This window comes from Etheostoma spectabile, chromosome 1 (assembly GCF_008692095.1).
Source record: "Etheostoma spectabile isolate EspeVRDwgs_2016 chromosome 1, UIUC_Espe_1.0, whole genome shotgun sequence".
NCBI classification, from domain to species: domain Eukaryota; kingdom Metazoa; phylum Chordata; class Actinopteri; order Perciformes; family Percidae; genus Etheostoma; species Etheostoma spectabile.
The window spans coordinates 30,689,062-30,706,103 of record NC_045733.1 but is presented as its reverse complement, the minus strand read 5'-3'; the positions used below and the strand labels follow the sequence as shown (position 1 = coordinate 30,706,103).

Below are 17,042 nucleotides of genomic sequence, written 5' to 3'. Positions count from 1 at the left end.
GGGGGGGGGGGAACCTGTCACCACGCTGGCTGCCTCCGAGGTGATGGGTGTGGAAAGAAACGGACGAGTCATTAACAGAAGAACCTATTACAACAGTTTGCTCTACATTTCTCTTCATTGGAGTATTTTTCTGAGATATTTACACACAAACCGTGTCCAGGATGCAGCCACAAGACATATGTCACATGTACAAAAAGATGTACTTTTTCTGCTCTTATTTTGATGATAACTTACTTAACTGTAAGAAACGGTAATATTGCAGCCGCTGGTGCGCTAAAGAATACAGTAATTTCCCTTTAATTTTACATTAAATATTGTCTATTAAGATAAATTTGCAAATGTATTTTCATGTGAAAACAATTTTTTTTTTTTTTTTAAATGTAATGGTTAGTTACAGTTCAGGTTTTTCATCTTCTTTTGCCAGTCATTGTTATTTCTGTATTTTTTGATGGTCATAAAAAAAAAGGAAAAGTTTGTAAAGTCAAAACCGACTAATTCCATAACATTACAGACTTTTTACAGTGTTAGGGGAGTAAAGAAGAGCACAAACTGAGGTAGTGTCAGGTGGAGGAAAAACAGACAAAACACAAATCATTGCAGGAATTTCCTGAAGATGGCAGATTGGCTGAGAGCAGGTGACAGATGTAGGACAGCTGTTAAAAATGATGATACATACTTTTTTTCTGATTATTATTAAAAACTGTTTGCATGTTATACTGATCACTCTAAACAAGGTAACCATGCAGCCATCATCTGTCCTTGTGAAAGGCCCAGGATGTTTCTGGAGGCAGAGCAGGCGGAGGAGATTCCCAGACCGAACGTGATAAACTGACAACATTGACTTTGTATTAACATCCACTTTGTATAAATAAGCAGCTGTTGAGAGCTCCCAGTTGGACATTTCTGTAGGAAACGGTCTCCTTGTGCTCACAAGTAAAAATGAACTTTTGTATAACTTCAGTGGTCTCCGTTTATTTTTGATGGTGAAATTATTCTAACAGCCAACAACCGTACAACCACTCCGGCACTCACACAGGAACCTGTAGCTATGACAACTGTGGGTTTCTGTGGCAACAGTGGGAAATACTCAAATCAACAGGGACTGAGTCACTTCCTGTCTCTCACAATACTTCCTCTTTTGAACCTGCGAGCCTGCAACGGGGTCGACTCAAGAGTCACAGAAAGCAGTCTAACGCAGCTGTTAACACGCTCAGGCAACCACACAGATACACGTGGGCACATGTGTGTGTTTCTTTGTGCGTGTGTGTACGTTTCTTTGTGCGTGTGTGTGTGTGTGTGTGTGTGTACACTGAGTAACACACCTCAACTACTCCTTCATAAATTCCAAGTATGAAATGATTGCAGATGAAAAGTTACAGTGTGCTAAATATAAACATATGTTCTACAATCATTTTCTTCACTTCTATTTCTGCTTTCACACAGATCACCGATATCTTCACACATCATGAGAATCTTTTTATGTCTATATTATATTGTCAAGGAAATCTTATCTCAAAGAAACCTTTCAGGAAACCATTTATTTTTAGCTTCTGCATGCAGGATGTACAGTGTTTCTTCATATTTGTCTACAAAATCCTTGATTTCACTTCTAAAAGAAGCCAAAGTTCTCAAATGTTGTCTTAACACAATCAGCGTTGAGAGGACTTAGACAAAATATATATAGTTTTTAATATCAGATTACAGAATAAATAACCGAGATAAACTGGGCAGAAATTCAATGTCAACTTTCTTTACAGTTTTTTTAATCTTACACTTAGTTGCCTGGTACCTAACCAGCACTGAGGTTTGACAGTCAGCTTGATCCCAGAAGAGCAGCCAAAGCCTGAGTGGGGGATAACTACTCAGTCATCAAACTAAGCTGAACTGCTGAATAAATCTGGATGGACTGTATCGCAGATGTTACAGTCAGATTTCAGTGACCAATGATAACCTCTGCCCATACGGAGGACCCAATCAACAACAACTCGATTTCAGTTACCATCCATTCACTGAATTAAATGACAACAAATTCAAACAAAAAAGCCAAAACCTCATATTTCCAGCATCTTCATTCTTGAGGATTTCCTTTCTTCCTTTGTCTTTTTTTAATAGAAAAACTGCTAAGCTATGGGTTTTGGACTTTTGGTCGGACAAACAAAGCCATTTGCAGACTAGGAATCTACGTATGATTGGTGTTTCACTACCTTTTTGTCCATTTTGTGGACATTTAATGGAGGAAATTATCTGCAGATAAACGCATAACTGTTAAAGTGTGATTTATGCTGCAGATGTCTCACTGTGGTCAGAAAGCACAGGGGAGACACTTTTGTTTCTCTCACTATGACTTTACAACCGCTAATCGCTCCAAAGCTAATTGCTGTCACTCTCTCACTCTAACACACCCCCCACACACACACACCTATACACGCCGCCCCTGCTATTCTCTTAAAGAGATAGACGCACACCTCAACTTACAAGTATAAACTTCAGACCACTTACGCAGGCTACGGCGAAAGCTCCGCATGGAGCCTCCGCAGAACCATAAATCAGCCTTAAGATGGAGCCTCAATGGCAGCTCCATACCACTTTCCAAACTATGTAAATCTTTGGAATAAAAGCTGTGCCCTGGAGTGAGAGACAATCTGTTTAAGTGGCCTGCAGAAGCTCAGGTAAACTGTCCTCCAGCTCTTACCTTTTGGCTTCCTCCAGGTGACACAGGTACTCATAGGCCATGTTTTGCTGCCGCTGCTCATCCATCTCCTCCGCTGTGAGCCGCTCCACGCCATCCAGGACCGCTGCAGACGTCCAAAACACAAAGTCAGACTTTCAAAACAGCAACAAATGACATTCCTCAAAGCAACATCACAAGAAAACTCTGGATCTCTCGCTGAATTTACACCAAAAGATCAAAAAGGAAATTGATGAATGTTTTGCTCTTTACATTTTGGTTAATTTATTAACAAATTAAGGCTGTGATTACGATTTTGGCTCCTAATGATCACAAAAACACATTATGTTTTGCAAGTCATTTATTACTTTGAATGAATGAATAAATGAATGCTTTATTTCAAACATTTTCAATTAATAAAAAAAAGATATTGGCTTGTGTTTTTTAAGGCCGACTACACACTAGATGCGTCTCATAAGCGTGTCAGCTGTGTAGCGTTTTTATTTCAGCTCCCATGTTAACAGGTTAGAAAGGAGACACTGCCAGCATTAGCCGCGCCGAAAACGCGTGCATGCTAGAAATCAAACCGACGCCTATTTCTCACGTGACACGCAAGCGCGTTGGAAGCGTTCCCAGGCCAAATAGAATAGAAAAATATATGTATATGTCATTTTAACACAAATACATATTAATAAATGACATGATGTTTGAAAGTCTCTAGGTTTTGACATCAATACAGACATAATTGTAAAAAAAATAAATATTCTGTAACCTATTTCGCCATCAATACTGCCAACATTGTCATGCTTTAATCAAATCAGTATTCTATATATTTATGTGAACTTATTTTTCAGAGTTTGAATCTGTCGGCGGTATGTCCCGAGATAGCCCTCCCTGTACGTCACCTAGCGGCAGCGCGGCGTCAGACACGTTTCTGGTGTGTAGGACTTCGTAAAATCCACGCAGCCGTCACGCTGCTGACACGCCACGCTCGTGTGACACAGTCAGTGTGTAGCCAGCCTAACTGTTCCTTTTTTAAGTTCATTAATTGCAACATCTTTCCGAAAGTCAACGAGTAAAACAAGTGGTGAATAATCGATGATTTCTAAACTGACATAATTAATCGTGATTACGATTGTTTTCCATTATCGTGCCACCCTGTAACAAGTAGTTGTTTAGGAATGTTCTTCCAGGTTGCCTAATGAGGACAAAGTTTCCATTTAGCTTCCGAGGCCTCTCCAAAGCTCCATACACTGGAGGTATTTTACAAAGGGAAAGCAGCCTCATTCATTCATTAGTCATCTGTGTAGCCTGTAAACACATGAGCTTAATGTGGCCCAGGGCTGTGGGACTGCATGATGAGGACACTTTGTCTTGAAATGGCAGTTTATTCATTTACTGAAAACAAAAAACAATGCAGGGGAGTTCATGGGGCGATTCCCGTGAGAATGCACAGAGTGGAGCTGGGATTCCTGCCTGCAAAGAAATGTTCCCTACACAAGTTTTTTCCCCCAAATTATAGAGAGGGGGGATGGGGCACAGGAGGGCGTGCTACACAAGGAGGCCCCATTTTAGCCTCCTGTCAAAATCTGAGGTGATTTCTAACATCACCTCAGATAACATCAACAGGTAAATCCTGATTTCGACAAAAACTCAGGACCCCATGCCATGAAAACTTGAGTACCAGTTCCTGAGTTAGTTTCACCACTGATATGTATTAAAAAATAATGATTCAATATTAGGATATGCCAGCTAAGCAAACTAATTCTTGTTTTCCATATTTAATGGATAAATGAGTGTAAAGTTTCAATGCGTAATACAAATGAAAGATGGATGATTGATTAGCACATTCTCTTTCAAACTTTGGCCCCTCAAATAGTTTAGAAATTAACTTTATGGGCGGTGGTTATATTGTGAAAGTCCCTGTCTATAAAAACCTCAGACACAAAAACTCTAAAAAAAACTTCTACATTTAAGAATATTCTATCCAGTTTTCCACATTTGGCACAAGTACATGTAACTCGGGCGCGTAAAAACTAACGTGTATGCGGAAAAAGTTGGGCAAACTCTGAAAGGAGGCCTACCTCCCTCCCTCCTTCCTTCCCTTTCTGCGATGCATTATTATAAAAACGCGGAAGTCATAATGAGGCTGTATCCATTCTGTCAGAAATAAAAAACCCAATCCGACCGTGAGCGCTGTGTACAAATTAAATCCTACTTTTGTGAAGTTTTGGGGGGCGTTTGCATGAAGCAGAGCGGTGATCCGAGCTGCTTCTCCCCCCCCTTGTAGAGGGAAGGCAAGCCGCCTGCCTTGCATCATGTACGGCGGGCAGAAAAAGAGTGTGAACTTACAGCCATATCTCGGCCGGAGCCCGTCTGTCTCGTCAGAAGTTGACATCCTCCTCTCTTGAGAAACGCGACTCTCTGCGCCCCGGTAGAAACTTTACGCACAGATGTGGACAGTTTTGGTTTCAAAACTCTCCGGAGCCAAAGAAAAACACAAAAACAACACTCAACACGGATAGAGAACCTGGGAAGGACCTTTCGGCCCTCTTGTTCCTCCTCTGCACACTTTGACTGGAGACCTTTTTTTTTTTTCTTCTTCAAACCTCACTGATGTCACTGGGTGTGTTCTTCCTAATCCTGAAGTATGCGTTTCAGGAAACAGAGTTCAGTAGCCTGCAGGCGGGCAAGCTGCTGGCGCAGCGCCCCCTGCTGTCCGCTGCCGGCAGGACACTGAGCAGAAAAACTCAAAATCAGGAAATTGACTTCTAATGTGAAAAATCCAGTGGCGAAAAAAAGAAGTATTCAGATCCTTTACTTTAAATTTACTTAAATGCATTAAAAGTAAAAGTAGCCTACTCGATGCAGAAAAATCCTTACATTTTAGAGCGTTTTCACACCTGTAGTTTCTTTTGCTTTGGTTGGTGAGTTTGTTTGGAAACTTGGAGCGGTTTGCCTTCGGTAGGTTTGGTTTGGTTTGGTTTGGATTGGATTCACACCTGGGAAAATCCAAGCGTACCAAATTGCCTAATTACCTACGAATGAGGCAAAAAACGCCCAGCCCTCTTATTGGTCGGATGTGTCTGGGGGTGGGAGCAAGAAAGTAAATACAGGAAGAAGGTCCCGCGCTCTGGTCATAGACTGTACATATATTAACGGTCCATGGTTCTGGTCTAGTGGTCAAACCATAGACCGTATATTAATAATAATATTAGCAGTCTATGGGTCAAACCAGCTCATTTCATTATTATCAGACAATGTTTCGCAAGAGACGTTACTACATCTGCTCTGGTCACCGAGACCTCGCTCTGCTCTCCCGGCGTCTGTCTGCAGTTTTTGCGGCTGCTTGTTTGACAGGAGATAACCTACGAGTGATGGACGGCGAGCTTGCCCACAGTCTATTTCTGTGATAGAAACACTACAAGCTGTAACTCAGACTGCTAAGCTACCTGACTACTGGAGACAGCTCAGACTGCTAAGCTACCTGACTACAGGATACATTAGCTCAGACTGCTAAGTTACCTGATTACAGGATACCTTAGCTCAGACTGCTAGCTACCTGACTACATGAGACATTAGCTCAGACTGCTAAACTACCTGACTACTGGAGACAGCTCAGACTGCTAAGCTACCTGACTACAGGATACATTAGCTCAGACTGCTAAATACACCTGGCTACAGACTTAGCTCAGACTGCTAAGCTACCTGACTACAGGCATTAGCTCAGACTGCTAAGCACCTGACTACAGGTACATAGCTCAGACGTAAATACACCTGGCTACAGGAGACATTAGCTCAGACTGCTAAGCTCCCTGACTACAGGATACATTAGCTCAGACTGCTAAGCTACCTGACTACAGGATACATTAGCTCAGACTGCTAAGCTACCTGACTACAGGAGACACTAGCTCAGACTGCTAAGTTACCTGACTACAGGATACCTTAGCTCAGACTGCTAGCTACCTGACTACAGGAGACATTAGCTCAACTGCTAAACTACCTGACTACAAGACATTAGCTCAGACTGCTAAGCTACCTGACTACAGGAGACATTAGCTCAGACTTCTAACCTACCTGACTACAAGAGACATTAGCTCAGACTGCTAGCTACCTGACTACAGGAGACTTAGCTCAGACTGCTAAGCTACCTGCCTACAAGAGACATTAGCTCAGACTGCTAAGCTACCTGACTACAGGAGACATTACTCAGACTGCTACTACCTGACTACAGGAGACATTAGCTCAGACTGCTAAGCTACCTGACTACAGAGACTTAGCTCAGACTGCTAGAGCTACCTGACTACAGGAGACATGGCTCAGACTGCTAAGCTACCTAACTACAGGAGACATAGCTCAGACTGCTAAGCTACCTGACTACAGGAGACATAGCTCAGACTGCTAAGCTACCTGACTACGGAGCCATTCGCTCAGACTGCTAAGCTACCTGACTACATGAGACCTGGCTCAGACTGGCGGAGCATGTATAGTTGGTGCGGTTCGAGTACGGATCACGTTCTCACCAGAAACGAGCCACTCCAGAGTTCAATTGACAGTGTACCGAGACCACCTCATCAAGCAGGTCTCGGTACGCTTGTTTAGTTCGCTTTTGGTCCGCGCACCAGAGTTAGATTGCCGCTTTCTCACCGGCCCAAACGAACCTGTTCGATTCAACCGAGCTAAAGGCTGTGTGAAAGCGCCCTTAGTCTAATCATTTCAGCTGGACTTGTAGGCCATTATATTGTTGGGTAGTTTAATTTAAGATAAAACCTTGTATTTTATAAACTAGGCTACATGTTTTGTGTGCAAACATCTTGACGTGTAAAGCTATTTAAGCTGTCGGATGAATGTAGCGGAGTAAAAAGTACAATATTTCTCTTTGAAATGTAACGAAGTAGAAGGTGGCATGAAAAGAAAAGACTCAAGTAAAGTACAAGTACCTCAACATTTGGACTTCAGTAGCCTACAGAACTGGAGTAAACATGGTAAAAGTATGTAGCCTAGGGGAGACCGGGGATAGTTGTAGCATATTTTCACATTTCTGTCTGTATTTCAAGGTCTTGTAAACCAGTGGGTTCAAATTGTGATACAAACTAATTACTCTTGTCTGATATATAAATAATAAATGGTGTAGTTGTCTATGCAACCCAAACAGAAAATGCATGGTTTACTCTCAAACACAAGGAGTAAAATGTTACAGTTTATACCCCACATCCGGGTTAGTTGTACCATGCCCTGGGTTGAAATGTAACATCAAGATATTAAGATTATGACAAAAACTTGATATTAAAATTTGAATTCAATTTTTTAACATAATGTGTGTGTAGGCAGGTTGTAAAACTTTCTAACCAAGACTCTTGTTAAAACTAACCCAGACTGGTGTCGCTATGAACTAGCTTAATTTACAGCTAACACATTAGCTCTATGTGCATGAAAGATATCTACGTAGACACACAATAAACATGATTTACGTTTGTTGAGTTGAACTACAAAGCTGGCATTGCTTTCCCAAAAATAAATTATGTTAAAAAAATACTTTTCTACCTTAAAATTAGTTTTTTGTTTCTTTCTAAAATGTGCTGTTTATCACAGGAAGCTGATGTGTAGCCTAATAAGGGCTATAAATGGCAATTATGAAGCATAAATGATATAATTGGTAATTGAACTAAAGTAAACATCTGTTAAGTATTTTTTTTTACATAAATTGTTATGACTGTATTGATTTAAAAGCCTAATAATGTGATGAGTCCACCAGACCCGGGAACATTGGCTGTGGAACAAAAATAAGGACACCACACAAGGGTTAAAGTATTAAAAATACTTTTTATAGACCAAACAACTAAGAAACCAGTAGTTGCAGGCCCATTGAAAAGCTACAGTTTTTAAAAAATATATAATATCTAAAACAAGTCAAACATTTGTGCTTTTCTGTCTTTGACATGTTAAATGGCAGGGCTATTGTGATGCTCTTTAGTTAATTATCTTTTGAAAAGAGTCACACCGCTCTCCACACACACACAATGTAATGTGAATCAATATGTTGACAGGTAAAACAGATAAGTGTTGTTGTCTTTCTTCTTAACAGGGACATATCTCTGTCCTGTGGGACCAACTACAGTCTCATCAGCACACAGCTCCACCTGGACGTAGAAAATAGTGAATTTAGAGAGACAGTGGTTCTCATCTGTGCTGGTTAGATAATCAGCAGCCTGTATCGGGAGACCTGCACTTTCTTCTGTCATGGCAATTTCAGTTTATTACACCAATATCCAATGAGACAAATATTGTTACAAGTAAATGTAAATCACATTTTTCAATTGTTGGACATTTTTATGATTTTTACACATAAAATAGTATAAAACATACGTATTGGCTACATAAAAAATGTAAGAAATAGTGGCTGTAGCATCAGTGATGTCACCCATTGGTTGGTGGCCATTTTAAAGCCTCGAGGTTGGAGATACGGGTGTGGCCATGTTTTTTTTTGGGGCTGTTTTTGCAACAGGTCGAGAGGATTTTTGAGGAGAGGGCAGAGCTGGGGAAAAGGACGTGGCCAAGCCAGTGTTGTCTATGGTTGCTAAGCTAAATGCTAAAGGGGGAAAGCCCTTCTTTATCTGCGGTTATAAACACGGCTGCTGCCGTCATTTATTTGCACATGCAGCCTACGGCAGAAGAGAAAAACGTCAACTTTCCATGAAGTTACCAGCTAACATTAGCGGTAGCTAGATAGCTTGGTTGCTTGCTTGAGATAATGAACTCATGGAAATATTTACAGAGGTAGGCTAATAAATCAAGTGAGATGTATGGTAATTTTCTCATAAACGTCTACAGAAACACTTAATTTTGGAGCTGGGGGAGTCGCCCCCTGCTGGCAATGAGACAGAATATATATATATATATATATATATACTGACATATCAGATAGAATGCAGGTTCAAGGCCCTTTGCATATCACTTTTACGCCCGGCTCTATTCATATAACACCGAATGGAATTTAAACTACATTTCTAGAGCAAGTAGTCCATTCTGAGTCCAACCTGACAGAATGAGCTACCTTACTTTAGGTGGTTACCCTTCCTAAAGAGGGTAACTAATCATTTGTTACTCTTTCTTTGTAAAGTGTTACCTGCATTTATAGAAAGTGTTCGAGTCCATTCTTATAGATAACTTCTAGCTGACAGAATGAGCCATCCTACTTTCAAGAACCTAGTGTTGTTGGGTGTCTCTCCCCGTGACATCCGTGCCCACAGCCACAGGCTATGTCCCCCCGCAGTGGCCTCTCGGGCGGGGCTATACGAGTCAATATAAGAGAGGACCGGGTCCGGTGGGTAGAATCTCCTGTGGACCTGCTGCGACCCCTCTGCTCCTCCTAGTCCTGATCTGCTGCCTCCTGCCGGGACCTCCGCCCTCCTTGCTCCTCCTCCGGCTCCAGCACCAGCACTGGGACCAGCACCATGGATAGCTCCGGGATCGGGATGCTGCGCGGACTGCTGGTTGTCGGCCTGCTGTCCGTCATCTGTCACGGCCAGGCGTCCCAGGAAGTCTCCGCAGAGGACTTTGGAGTGGACAAACCCGAACCAGACGCAGACAGAGACCTGGTCAGTATCTGAAGAGGCTCCACACAAATGTTAGTTTATAGAGGAATGACAGCAGAGCTCAAAATAATAAAATTAACTTTCATCAAATACATGGTGCATGGTGAATGTTCAAATGTCCCCCGCCACTCAATAGATTAGTAAATGAGTAAGTAACTTTTTTAGTCTAGAGCGCATTTAACCCTCCTGTTGTCCTCGGGTCAAATTTGACCCCTTTAAAAAATGTCTATATCTGAAATATGGGGTTCTTAATAACCAAATTTCCACAAAAAATGGATTGGATTCCTTACAACGCTCTTTGCAAATACAACTGATCTCTTTCATTCCTGACTAAACTCATCTGTTCTTTTCTACTGATCTTAACTATTAGTCAAAATGATTCATGATTTCTGTTTTTTTAACTCAAATAACAGGCATAAGTCTATATAAATGAGGGTTACTGACCATGGATTCCAAAAAGTGCCGTGAAACTAGTGGTAGTAAGGTGGTGTTGGTGAAAAGTTAAAAAAAAGTCTGAAAAAGGGACCAAAATGACAATGTTTTGTTCCTTTTTGACCCGGGCGGACAACACAAGGGTTAAACACAGCTTAAGCTGACAGAACTGCAGTACAAAGAAGTGCCCCGGTGCTGATGAAAACATAGAAACAAGAGACACACAAAAGCATCCCAACAACAAGAAATACATAATCATAGACGTGACAGAATGAGCGGTTATTGTTTAAAAGGTCAGAGAGTGAAATGTGTCTTTAGCCTAGATTAAAATGCAGAAATGGAGGGAGCACATCTTAAAGCTAAAGGCAGTTGGTTAACAGTTCTAATGCAAAGGCTCCGTCACCTTTTAGTTTGAGTCGAGATCGAGGGAGGAAAGATTTGTCCTCATATCTATGATATCTCATTGTTTTTCTGGCTGGTGAGTGAAACTAGACTAGACACTTGCATAGTTTACCAGCATTTGGCTGGTAGCTAATTTTAAACCCTGAATCTTAGTAATCGTGGGTCAAAAGAGGAAAATCCCTGATGGGGATCCCAGTGGTCAGGTTTCTTAAACCTTTTAGAATAAATAACCAGTTTAGGATTGTAATTTGATCCAAATAACAGTCAATACTATTCAAATAACTTTATTTACCCGGGGGGGGGGGGGGGCAATTTAAAAGCAGGAGGAGTAGTTGTGACAGAGAAGTACATTCATATAATTTTAAAAAGTCAGAATCTGTAGCTACATCACAACAAGTGATGAACAGAACAAGGAGAACAGATTTAAAGCAGGGATGACATGCTGTGATTGGTCCTTGAAAATTCATGGCGTCTTCTGATTGGTTAACAGAAAATTGAACACCTCAAACCGCTGATCATTTAGGAGAGAGAGTAGTGATTAGTTTAGAGGTCTTCCTAACGGAATTTAAGGCAAGCTTTATGTTACATGATTGTTCGAGTTGATTTGTTCCCTTTACTCCTCCTGAACCCTGCCATCCCTGACCTCTGTTCAAACCCCACACAACATTATTCTGACTTACAGTGGAGAACTTTCCAAATACACCAAATATACATGTGTTAGGCTATATTTTGTGGAAATGTGTGTAAAAAGATGCATGAGGCATCTCAAATCTGTCCATATGATTGGATGCGGCTCTAAAAAGCACATCATCTTGAGTTTAAAAGAGTTGGACAGCCTCAATAAATTACAGAAACGGAATATGTATGATACTGTCTTTGACACATTCTCCTTTTGTTTGTTGTTTCTGTGATCCGATCTCTCTGAGCAGGTCGAAGCGCTGGAGGCTGTGCTGGGCAGGATGCATAATGTGAAAAGAGGAAGCATCCCTCTGGTAACTTCACTTTATTCCCTATGTTTATGCATACTGCACCTTTACATTATTCCCTGTAATTAAAAATCAGCGGTGTGTCATATAGTGATTTGTTCAAGTCCTTCCTGTATGCTCTGTATATCACGCCACTGCTGCTTAATTAAACCAGTTAGCTAAAGATACCTGCCAGTAATTAAAAGATAACCAGAAAATGCCAACAAGTCTTTTACTTGGTGCAATTACAGACTGATTAAGATCGCTGCCCAGCCGAAAGAGTGGGACTGGGAAAAACTACAAAAACCTTTTCAATCCTCTTGAAATTAGACAGAACCAGATAATGAGCAGGATTTAATTATTTGACTGGAAAAAGCTGGACTGATTACCATCTCACCTTCATTATCTTGTGTCAAATAAATCAGAAGAAGGAACAGAAAATAGAAACAACTAATCAAAGCAAATTCAATAATGAATAGAAAAGGCCTGAGTGTGGGGCTGGGCGACATGGGGATAATCAGTTATCACAATATTCTTGACCAAATACATTGAAGTTGATATTCCGACAATATTGTAGGGTCAGCAAAAATATCTTCACAATTAGATTTTTGATAATTAGTCAACATTACCTTGGATACAACGACATGGTGGGTAAAGGCAAATAATAGAACAGCTGGTAAGTTCAGGAGAAGACAACACTGGATATTAGATTGGCTTAGATTGTAATATTTAATATTACAATCTAAGCCAAAATCTCAGACGATACTAGTCTCATATATCGATATTGATATAATATTTATATATTGTATATATTGCCCAGGTCTAGGCCCGTGCTAGTATTTGCTCCATACATTAAAATGAACCCTCTGACGGACAGAAAACGCACCGGTGAGTCCGTCAAAAAGGGATATATATTTTTTATATTAATATATATTTCATTTTAAGACATTTATTTACTATTATTCATATATTCTGCTACTTTTGTGAACCCAAGACTTTTGTACACTCATGTTAAGCCCCAAAACAGATGAGTTAAGGTTTGTTGTTGTAAGAGATTTGAGAAATTTCAAAAACAAAACATCAACTTTTCAGCTATAGGTCCAAATTATGTCTTTACACATTGCTCTGGAACAAATTTGGGCCTCACTAAACAGAAAGCTCAGTTTGTTTTGAACATTTAGGTATGAAACACATGGGGATCCGGTTTTATTCAAATATCCTTGAAATGTGAATTTAAAAATGCCTTTAGGCGTCAGAGGGCCTTGCTGCCCGTGATGTCGTTGCCAGACGTCATTGTAATTTTTGAGGACTTTTACCACCGTGTTGCATAGTATGGGAACGCTGGGAGTAACGTGTCTCTCTCTCTCTCCTCCCGGCAGTGTGGGATGGGGGACCGGTGTGCCATGAAGTACGGGCCTCGCATCGGGAAGCTGTGCGACTGCGGCAGAGGAGCCAACTGCAACTCCTACCTGCTCAAATGCCTCTGAAGCACTGAGGGGTTTTTCTTTTTTCTTTTTTCGCAAACATAGCATCACTTCTGCAGGAACAAACTTCCTTCCACAACCTCAGTTGGGTTCCATGAACTGGCCCAATAACTGACTCTCTGAATCTTAACATCAGGCTCTAATATCGTCATTTATACCCGTTATGCACTGTGTTGTTTTGACTGCTGTTGCCTGAGGACGAGCATGCATTTTGTATTGCTAAAAGTCCTGAATAGTTACCGTAGCATGTGAATGTTTCATGTTCAATAAACACATTTATCAACATGCCTTCTTGTTATTTTATTTACTCAAAGTTTACTCAATGTTAGGCAGGATTTCTTGCTTCATTTGCCATCATTTGTGTTAGATTTCAGGGTTTAAACAAGTTTTAATTGCATTAATACTTCGGGATTTTGCATTGGTCGCAAACCGTTGTGTTACAGGAGATAAAAAAGTAAAAGCATTTTCTTAAAATGTGTTTTTTTAGCTATTTACCTGAGACAAAGTCAGATAATATCCCTTCGTCACTGTTTAAATATATGTTCATTCATAGACAGACCAATGACTGTAACATCAGGGGACAGAGCATGTGTGACGTCACCCATTGGTTTGGGGAGATCTATCCGTCGTTGTGTTTGCCGTTACGGGCGCAGCCATCCTGGTTGCGGATGGGATGATTTTAGACGAGAGCGAGGAGCCCTTATACTCTACGTTACGTTACACACTTTCACATCATAGCCACGCCCTAAACCCCCCCCCGCTTTATCGCTGATTATAAAATCAATGAGACCATAATTCAGAAAATGAACATCATTCTGTGTTGCAGAAGACTTCAAACTAGCAATTGAGGCCATGAACTCATTATGAAAATGTTTCCTGAGGTAATAAATCAAGGGAGAAGTGGATCACTTTCTTATGGAGGGGGAAAAAATGAAGAAAAAAATATTTAAAAAAAAACATGTGGCCTACTGGGGACAAACTCTAAACTCGAGATCTCGAGTATGAAAATCCAACAAACAATAAGGATAACCTTAGCAGCTAGCGAGTTAGAAAGCTACTAAGGTTAGCCTGCAGTAACTGACATCAACAGTCAACGACAATGTTCGGGATAACACTCTGCGTTGGCATGTATTAATTAGCATAATTATTGAATTAAACGATGGATGTATTTAGCTAGAGTTTGAAACTCGAGATCTTGAGTTTAGTGTTTGTCTCCAGTAGAATACATATATTTTTTTCATACATTTTCTTTTCTTTTTTTTCCTCCATGTCACCTCCAGGGCTCCATACTTTCTCACAGTCTTCTACAGACAGCGACCTCCTAGTCGCCCCTGCTGGAATTCAGATAGAAGGAGGGTTTAAGGCAATTCTACATTTTCAACACTTGCTAGTCCAATAAAATACAGTCTATGAGACAGTCGTAAAGGTGGACCGAGAGCATTGATTTATCAAAGCAGTCACTCATTCAGGTGTAGAAACTACATCAATAAGAACCTTTGGGCCTAGAACCACAAGATTCAACAAAACTCCTTCTTTCATTCATCTAATTTTGACACTTTGTTCTGTGCAGTAACATTTAGCATCAGGATCTTTGAGGAAAGCTTTACTTTTCTTTGGAGTAAGCTGCTTTATCTCAGGAGCTTGTTGTTAGTTGCGGACCAGTAGTTCCATTTTTCAGCGGTACAAACAGTGAAATCACATGGAAACAAAATGGCAAATTTAAGCAACTTTTACCTAAATACGTATCTTTGAGGAAAAAGGAGTCTAAAGAAATGTTTTAAATATTTAGAAAAACAACAACATTTGGATCATTGAACGAAAGCTTTCTTTTAGTATCTGGGAAATGGAAATGGCTTGGTTCCTGTAAAGGGAAACTGCGTCAGTGGGTCTCGTTTAAAGCTGCATTCATTGATTTTGGCCAACTCCACAACAGTCTGACAGACTTACAGCTGCACATTTACACATCCAGAGCAACATGATGATTCACTGGGGGGGTTTGCACCTGATAAATACTAAGTCCATTACTCTCTCTCTTTTAACACTGTTTTGGTCTCTACCACATCCTGAGGGAAATATCTAGGCTGAGAAATATATAGGCCAAGGCCTTTGCAGCAGGTTCAAATCCAGCCTCCGTCTCTTTGCTGCGTGTCATCCCCTTTCCTGTCTATCCACTGTCACTATTGAATAAAGGGAAAAGCCCCCCTCCCTAAAAAAAAATTATAAACGCTTCACTATGTTCACCAGCTAGTCTGCTGTTTGCTGTGTATTATCAGAGCGTGTTGTGTTAAATGTGTGTAGAATGTGTTACGTAGGGACTGTGCTGTCCCCTAAGTTGCCTACATCCGTGATTCTCATTTGTTTGTAATGTTTATATGCTCCGTCATTTTGTGACTGTTCCTTCGTTAACGTTTTTTTCACATATTGTAATTTGGGTATTGTTTTTATGATCATGTTATTTATTTATACTGTCATTTCTTTGATCGTTTTACTTTCTTTTTATTTGTGCTGCAATCAGGGCACCATTGGAAAAGAGAGCTTGCTCTCAATGGCTCTACCCTGAACAAATAAAGGCTATAGTAAATGTTACACAGTGAGAATTGATCTTTTTTAAAAGGCAAAACATACAAACGCACCAAACACTCATCATGAGAGCTCAGCGTGGACATTGCTGAAACCACGATGTTGCGTGAAAATGTTTTGCACTTAAGAAAAACCCTTCTTGGGTGCCTGGCTAGCTCTACTGCTAGAATGTACAGAGGCTCAGTCTTCTTCACAGCAGCCACGGATTCAGATCCGACCGGCCGTCATTTGCTGCATGCCATTCCCCCTCTCTCCCCTTTTATGTCTTAGACTCTCCTTTTGGAAAGAAAAGTCTGAAAATGCCAAAGAAACAATCAAGGAAACAAGGAAAACCATGCTTGAATTATATAAGAAACTGCTTTAGAAACTGACCTTTGTTAATGTTTTCTTTGAGAGCCTGTGGTGCCCACTGCTGCACACATTAAATCACAGCTTGTTCATTCACAGTGTTTTTGCTGTACGTCACCACAATCTGAGACAAATTAAAGCCAAGCATCCAGCTGTGACAAAAGCCACGCGTGTTCCAAATAATTACAGAATGCTGAGCCGATCCAGCTCGCCGACACGTGGCCTGGAGCCAGCAGATACGTGCTTTCCATTTGTCCCGGAAGTCTTAATCCGCAGAGCCATAAAAGACACATTTAAAGGTCCTTTGGCTTGTATTGGCTTTGGGGGACAAGATAGGAGACAAACTGCAGCGTAATGCTTCCCTCGTTCAATGCCTGAAGCAATTAAGCCTGTAATAAAAACAAGTCAATAGAGAATGAAGAATGTCTTCATTGTCGAATTCTGCTTGGCTTGAGCTTTTTCTGTTCTTGCCTGTAGAAAGGAAGGCAGTGAGGTGTTATATTAAATTTAATCAAATATATAAAATTCTTCCTGTTACTTAAATAATACAGGCAGGGGTGGCCTAAAG

The 17,042-nt window shown here is 40.7% G+C and overlaps 2 protein-coding genes and 2 long non-coding RNA genes across 4 annotated transcripts in view; 2 read left to right on the top strand and 2 right to left on the bottom strand.

The window, feature by feature from the left end:
* LOC116687322 (uncharacterized) overlaps positions 1 to 2,549 on the top strand; it is a 19,874-nt gene extending 17,325 nt beyond the window's left edge. Inside the window, exon 3 of the long non-coding RNA XR_004331514.1 lies at positions 2,458 to 2,549. This is a non-coding gene — a long non-coding RNA (uncharacterized LOC116687322). The remainder of the gene's footprint in view (positions 1 to 2,457) is intronic.
* LOC116687298 (uncharacterized) overlaps positions 1 to 2,558 on the bottom strand; it is a 22,191-nt gene extending 19,633 nt beyond the window's left edge. The window contains exon 1 of the long non-coding RNA XR_004331506.1: positions 2,476 to 2,558. This is a non-coding gene — a long non-coding RNA (uncharacterized LOC116687298). The remainder of the gene's footprint in view (positions 1 to 2,475) is intronic.
* The window catches only part of iqgap1 (IQ motif containing GTPase activating protein 1), a 67,497-nt gene extending 62,185 nt beyond the window's left edge, over positions 1 to 5,312 (bottom strand). Inside the window, exons 1-2 of the mRNA XM_032511743.1 lie at positions 5,021 to 5,312; positions 2,693 to 2,795 (exon numbers count right to left, since the gene is read on the bottom strand). Of these exons, the coding sequence (XP_032367634.1) occupies positions 2,693 to 2,795; positions 5,021 to 5,066 (149 nt within the window). The 5' untranslated portion in view covers positions 5,067 to 5,312. The remainder of the gene's footprint in view (positions 1 to 2,692; positions 2,796 to 5,020) is intronic.
* Positions 5,313 to 9,815: 4,503 nt separating this feature from the next.
* cartl (cocaine- and amphetamine-regulated transcript-like) lies at positions 9,816 to 13,831 on the top strand. The gene is made up of 3 exons (XM_032512521.1): positions 9,816 to 10,266; positions 12,027 to 12,089; positions 13,442 to 13,831. Exons 1-3 carry the CDS (start codon positions 10,123 to 10,125, stop codon positions 13,547 to 13,549), a joined length of 315 nt encoding a protein of 104 aa, XP_032368412.1. The 5' UTR covers positions 9,816 to 10,122; the 3' UTR covers positions 13,550 to 13,831.
* Positions 13,832 to 17,042: the final 3,211 nt, after the last annotated feature.

Excerpts from the sequence above, each read along its gene's own strand:
- cartl (XM_032512521.1), top strand. The coding sequence starts at position 10,123 with ATGGATAGCTCCGGGATCGGGATGCTGCGCGGACTGCTGGTTGTCGGC. Across the intron at positions 10,267-12,026 it reads CAGACGCAGACAGAGACCTG|GTCGAAGCGCTGGAGGCTGT; the intron begins GTCAGTATCTGA and ends CTCTCTGAGCAG. Across the intron at positions 12,090-13,441 it reads AAAGAGGAAGCATCCCTCTG|TGTGGGATGGGGGACCGGTG; the intron begins GTAACTTCACTT and ends TCCTCCCGGCAG.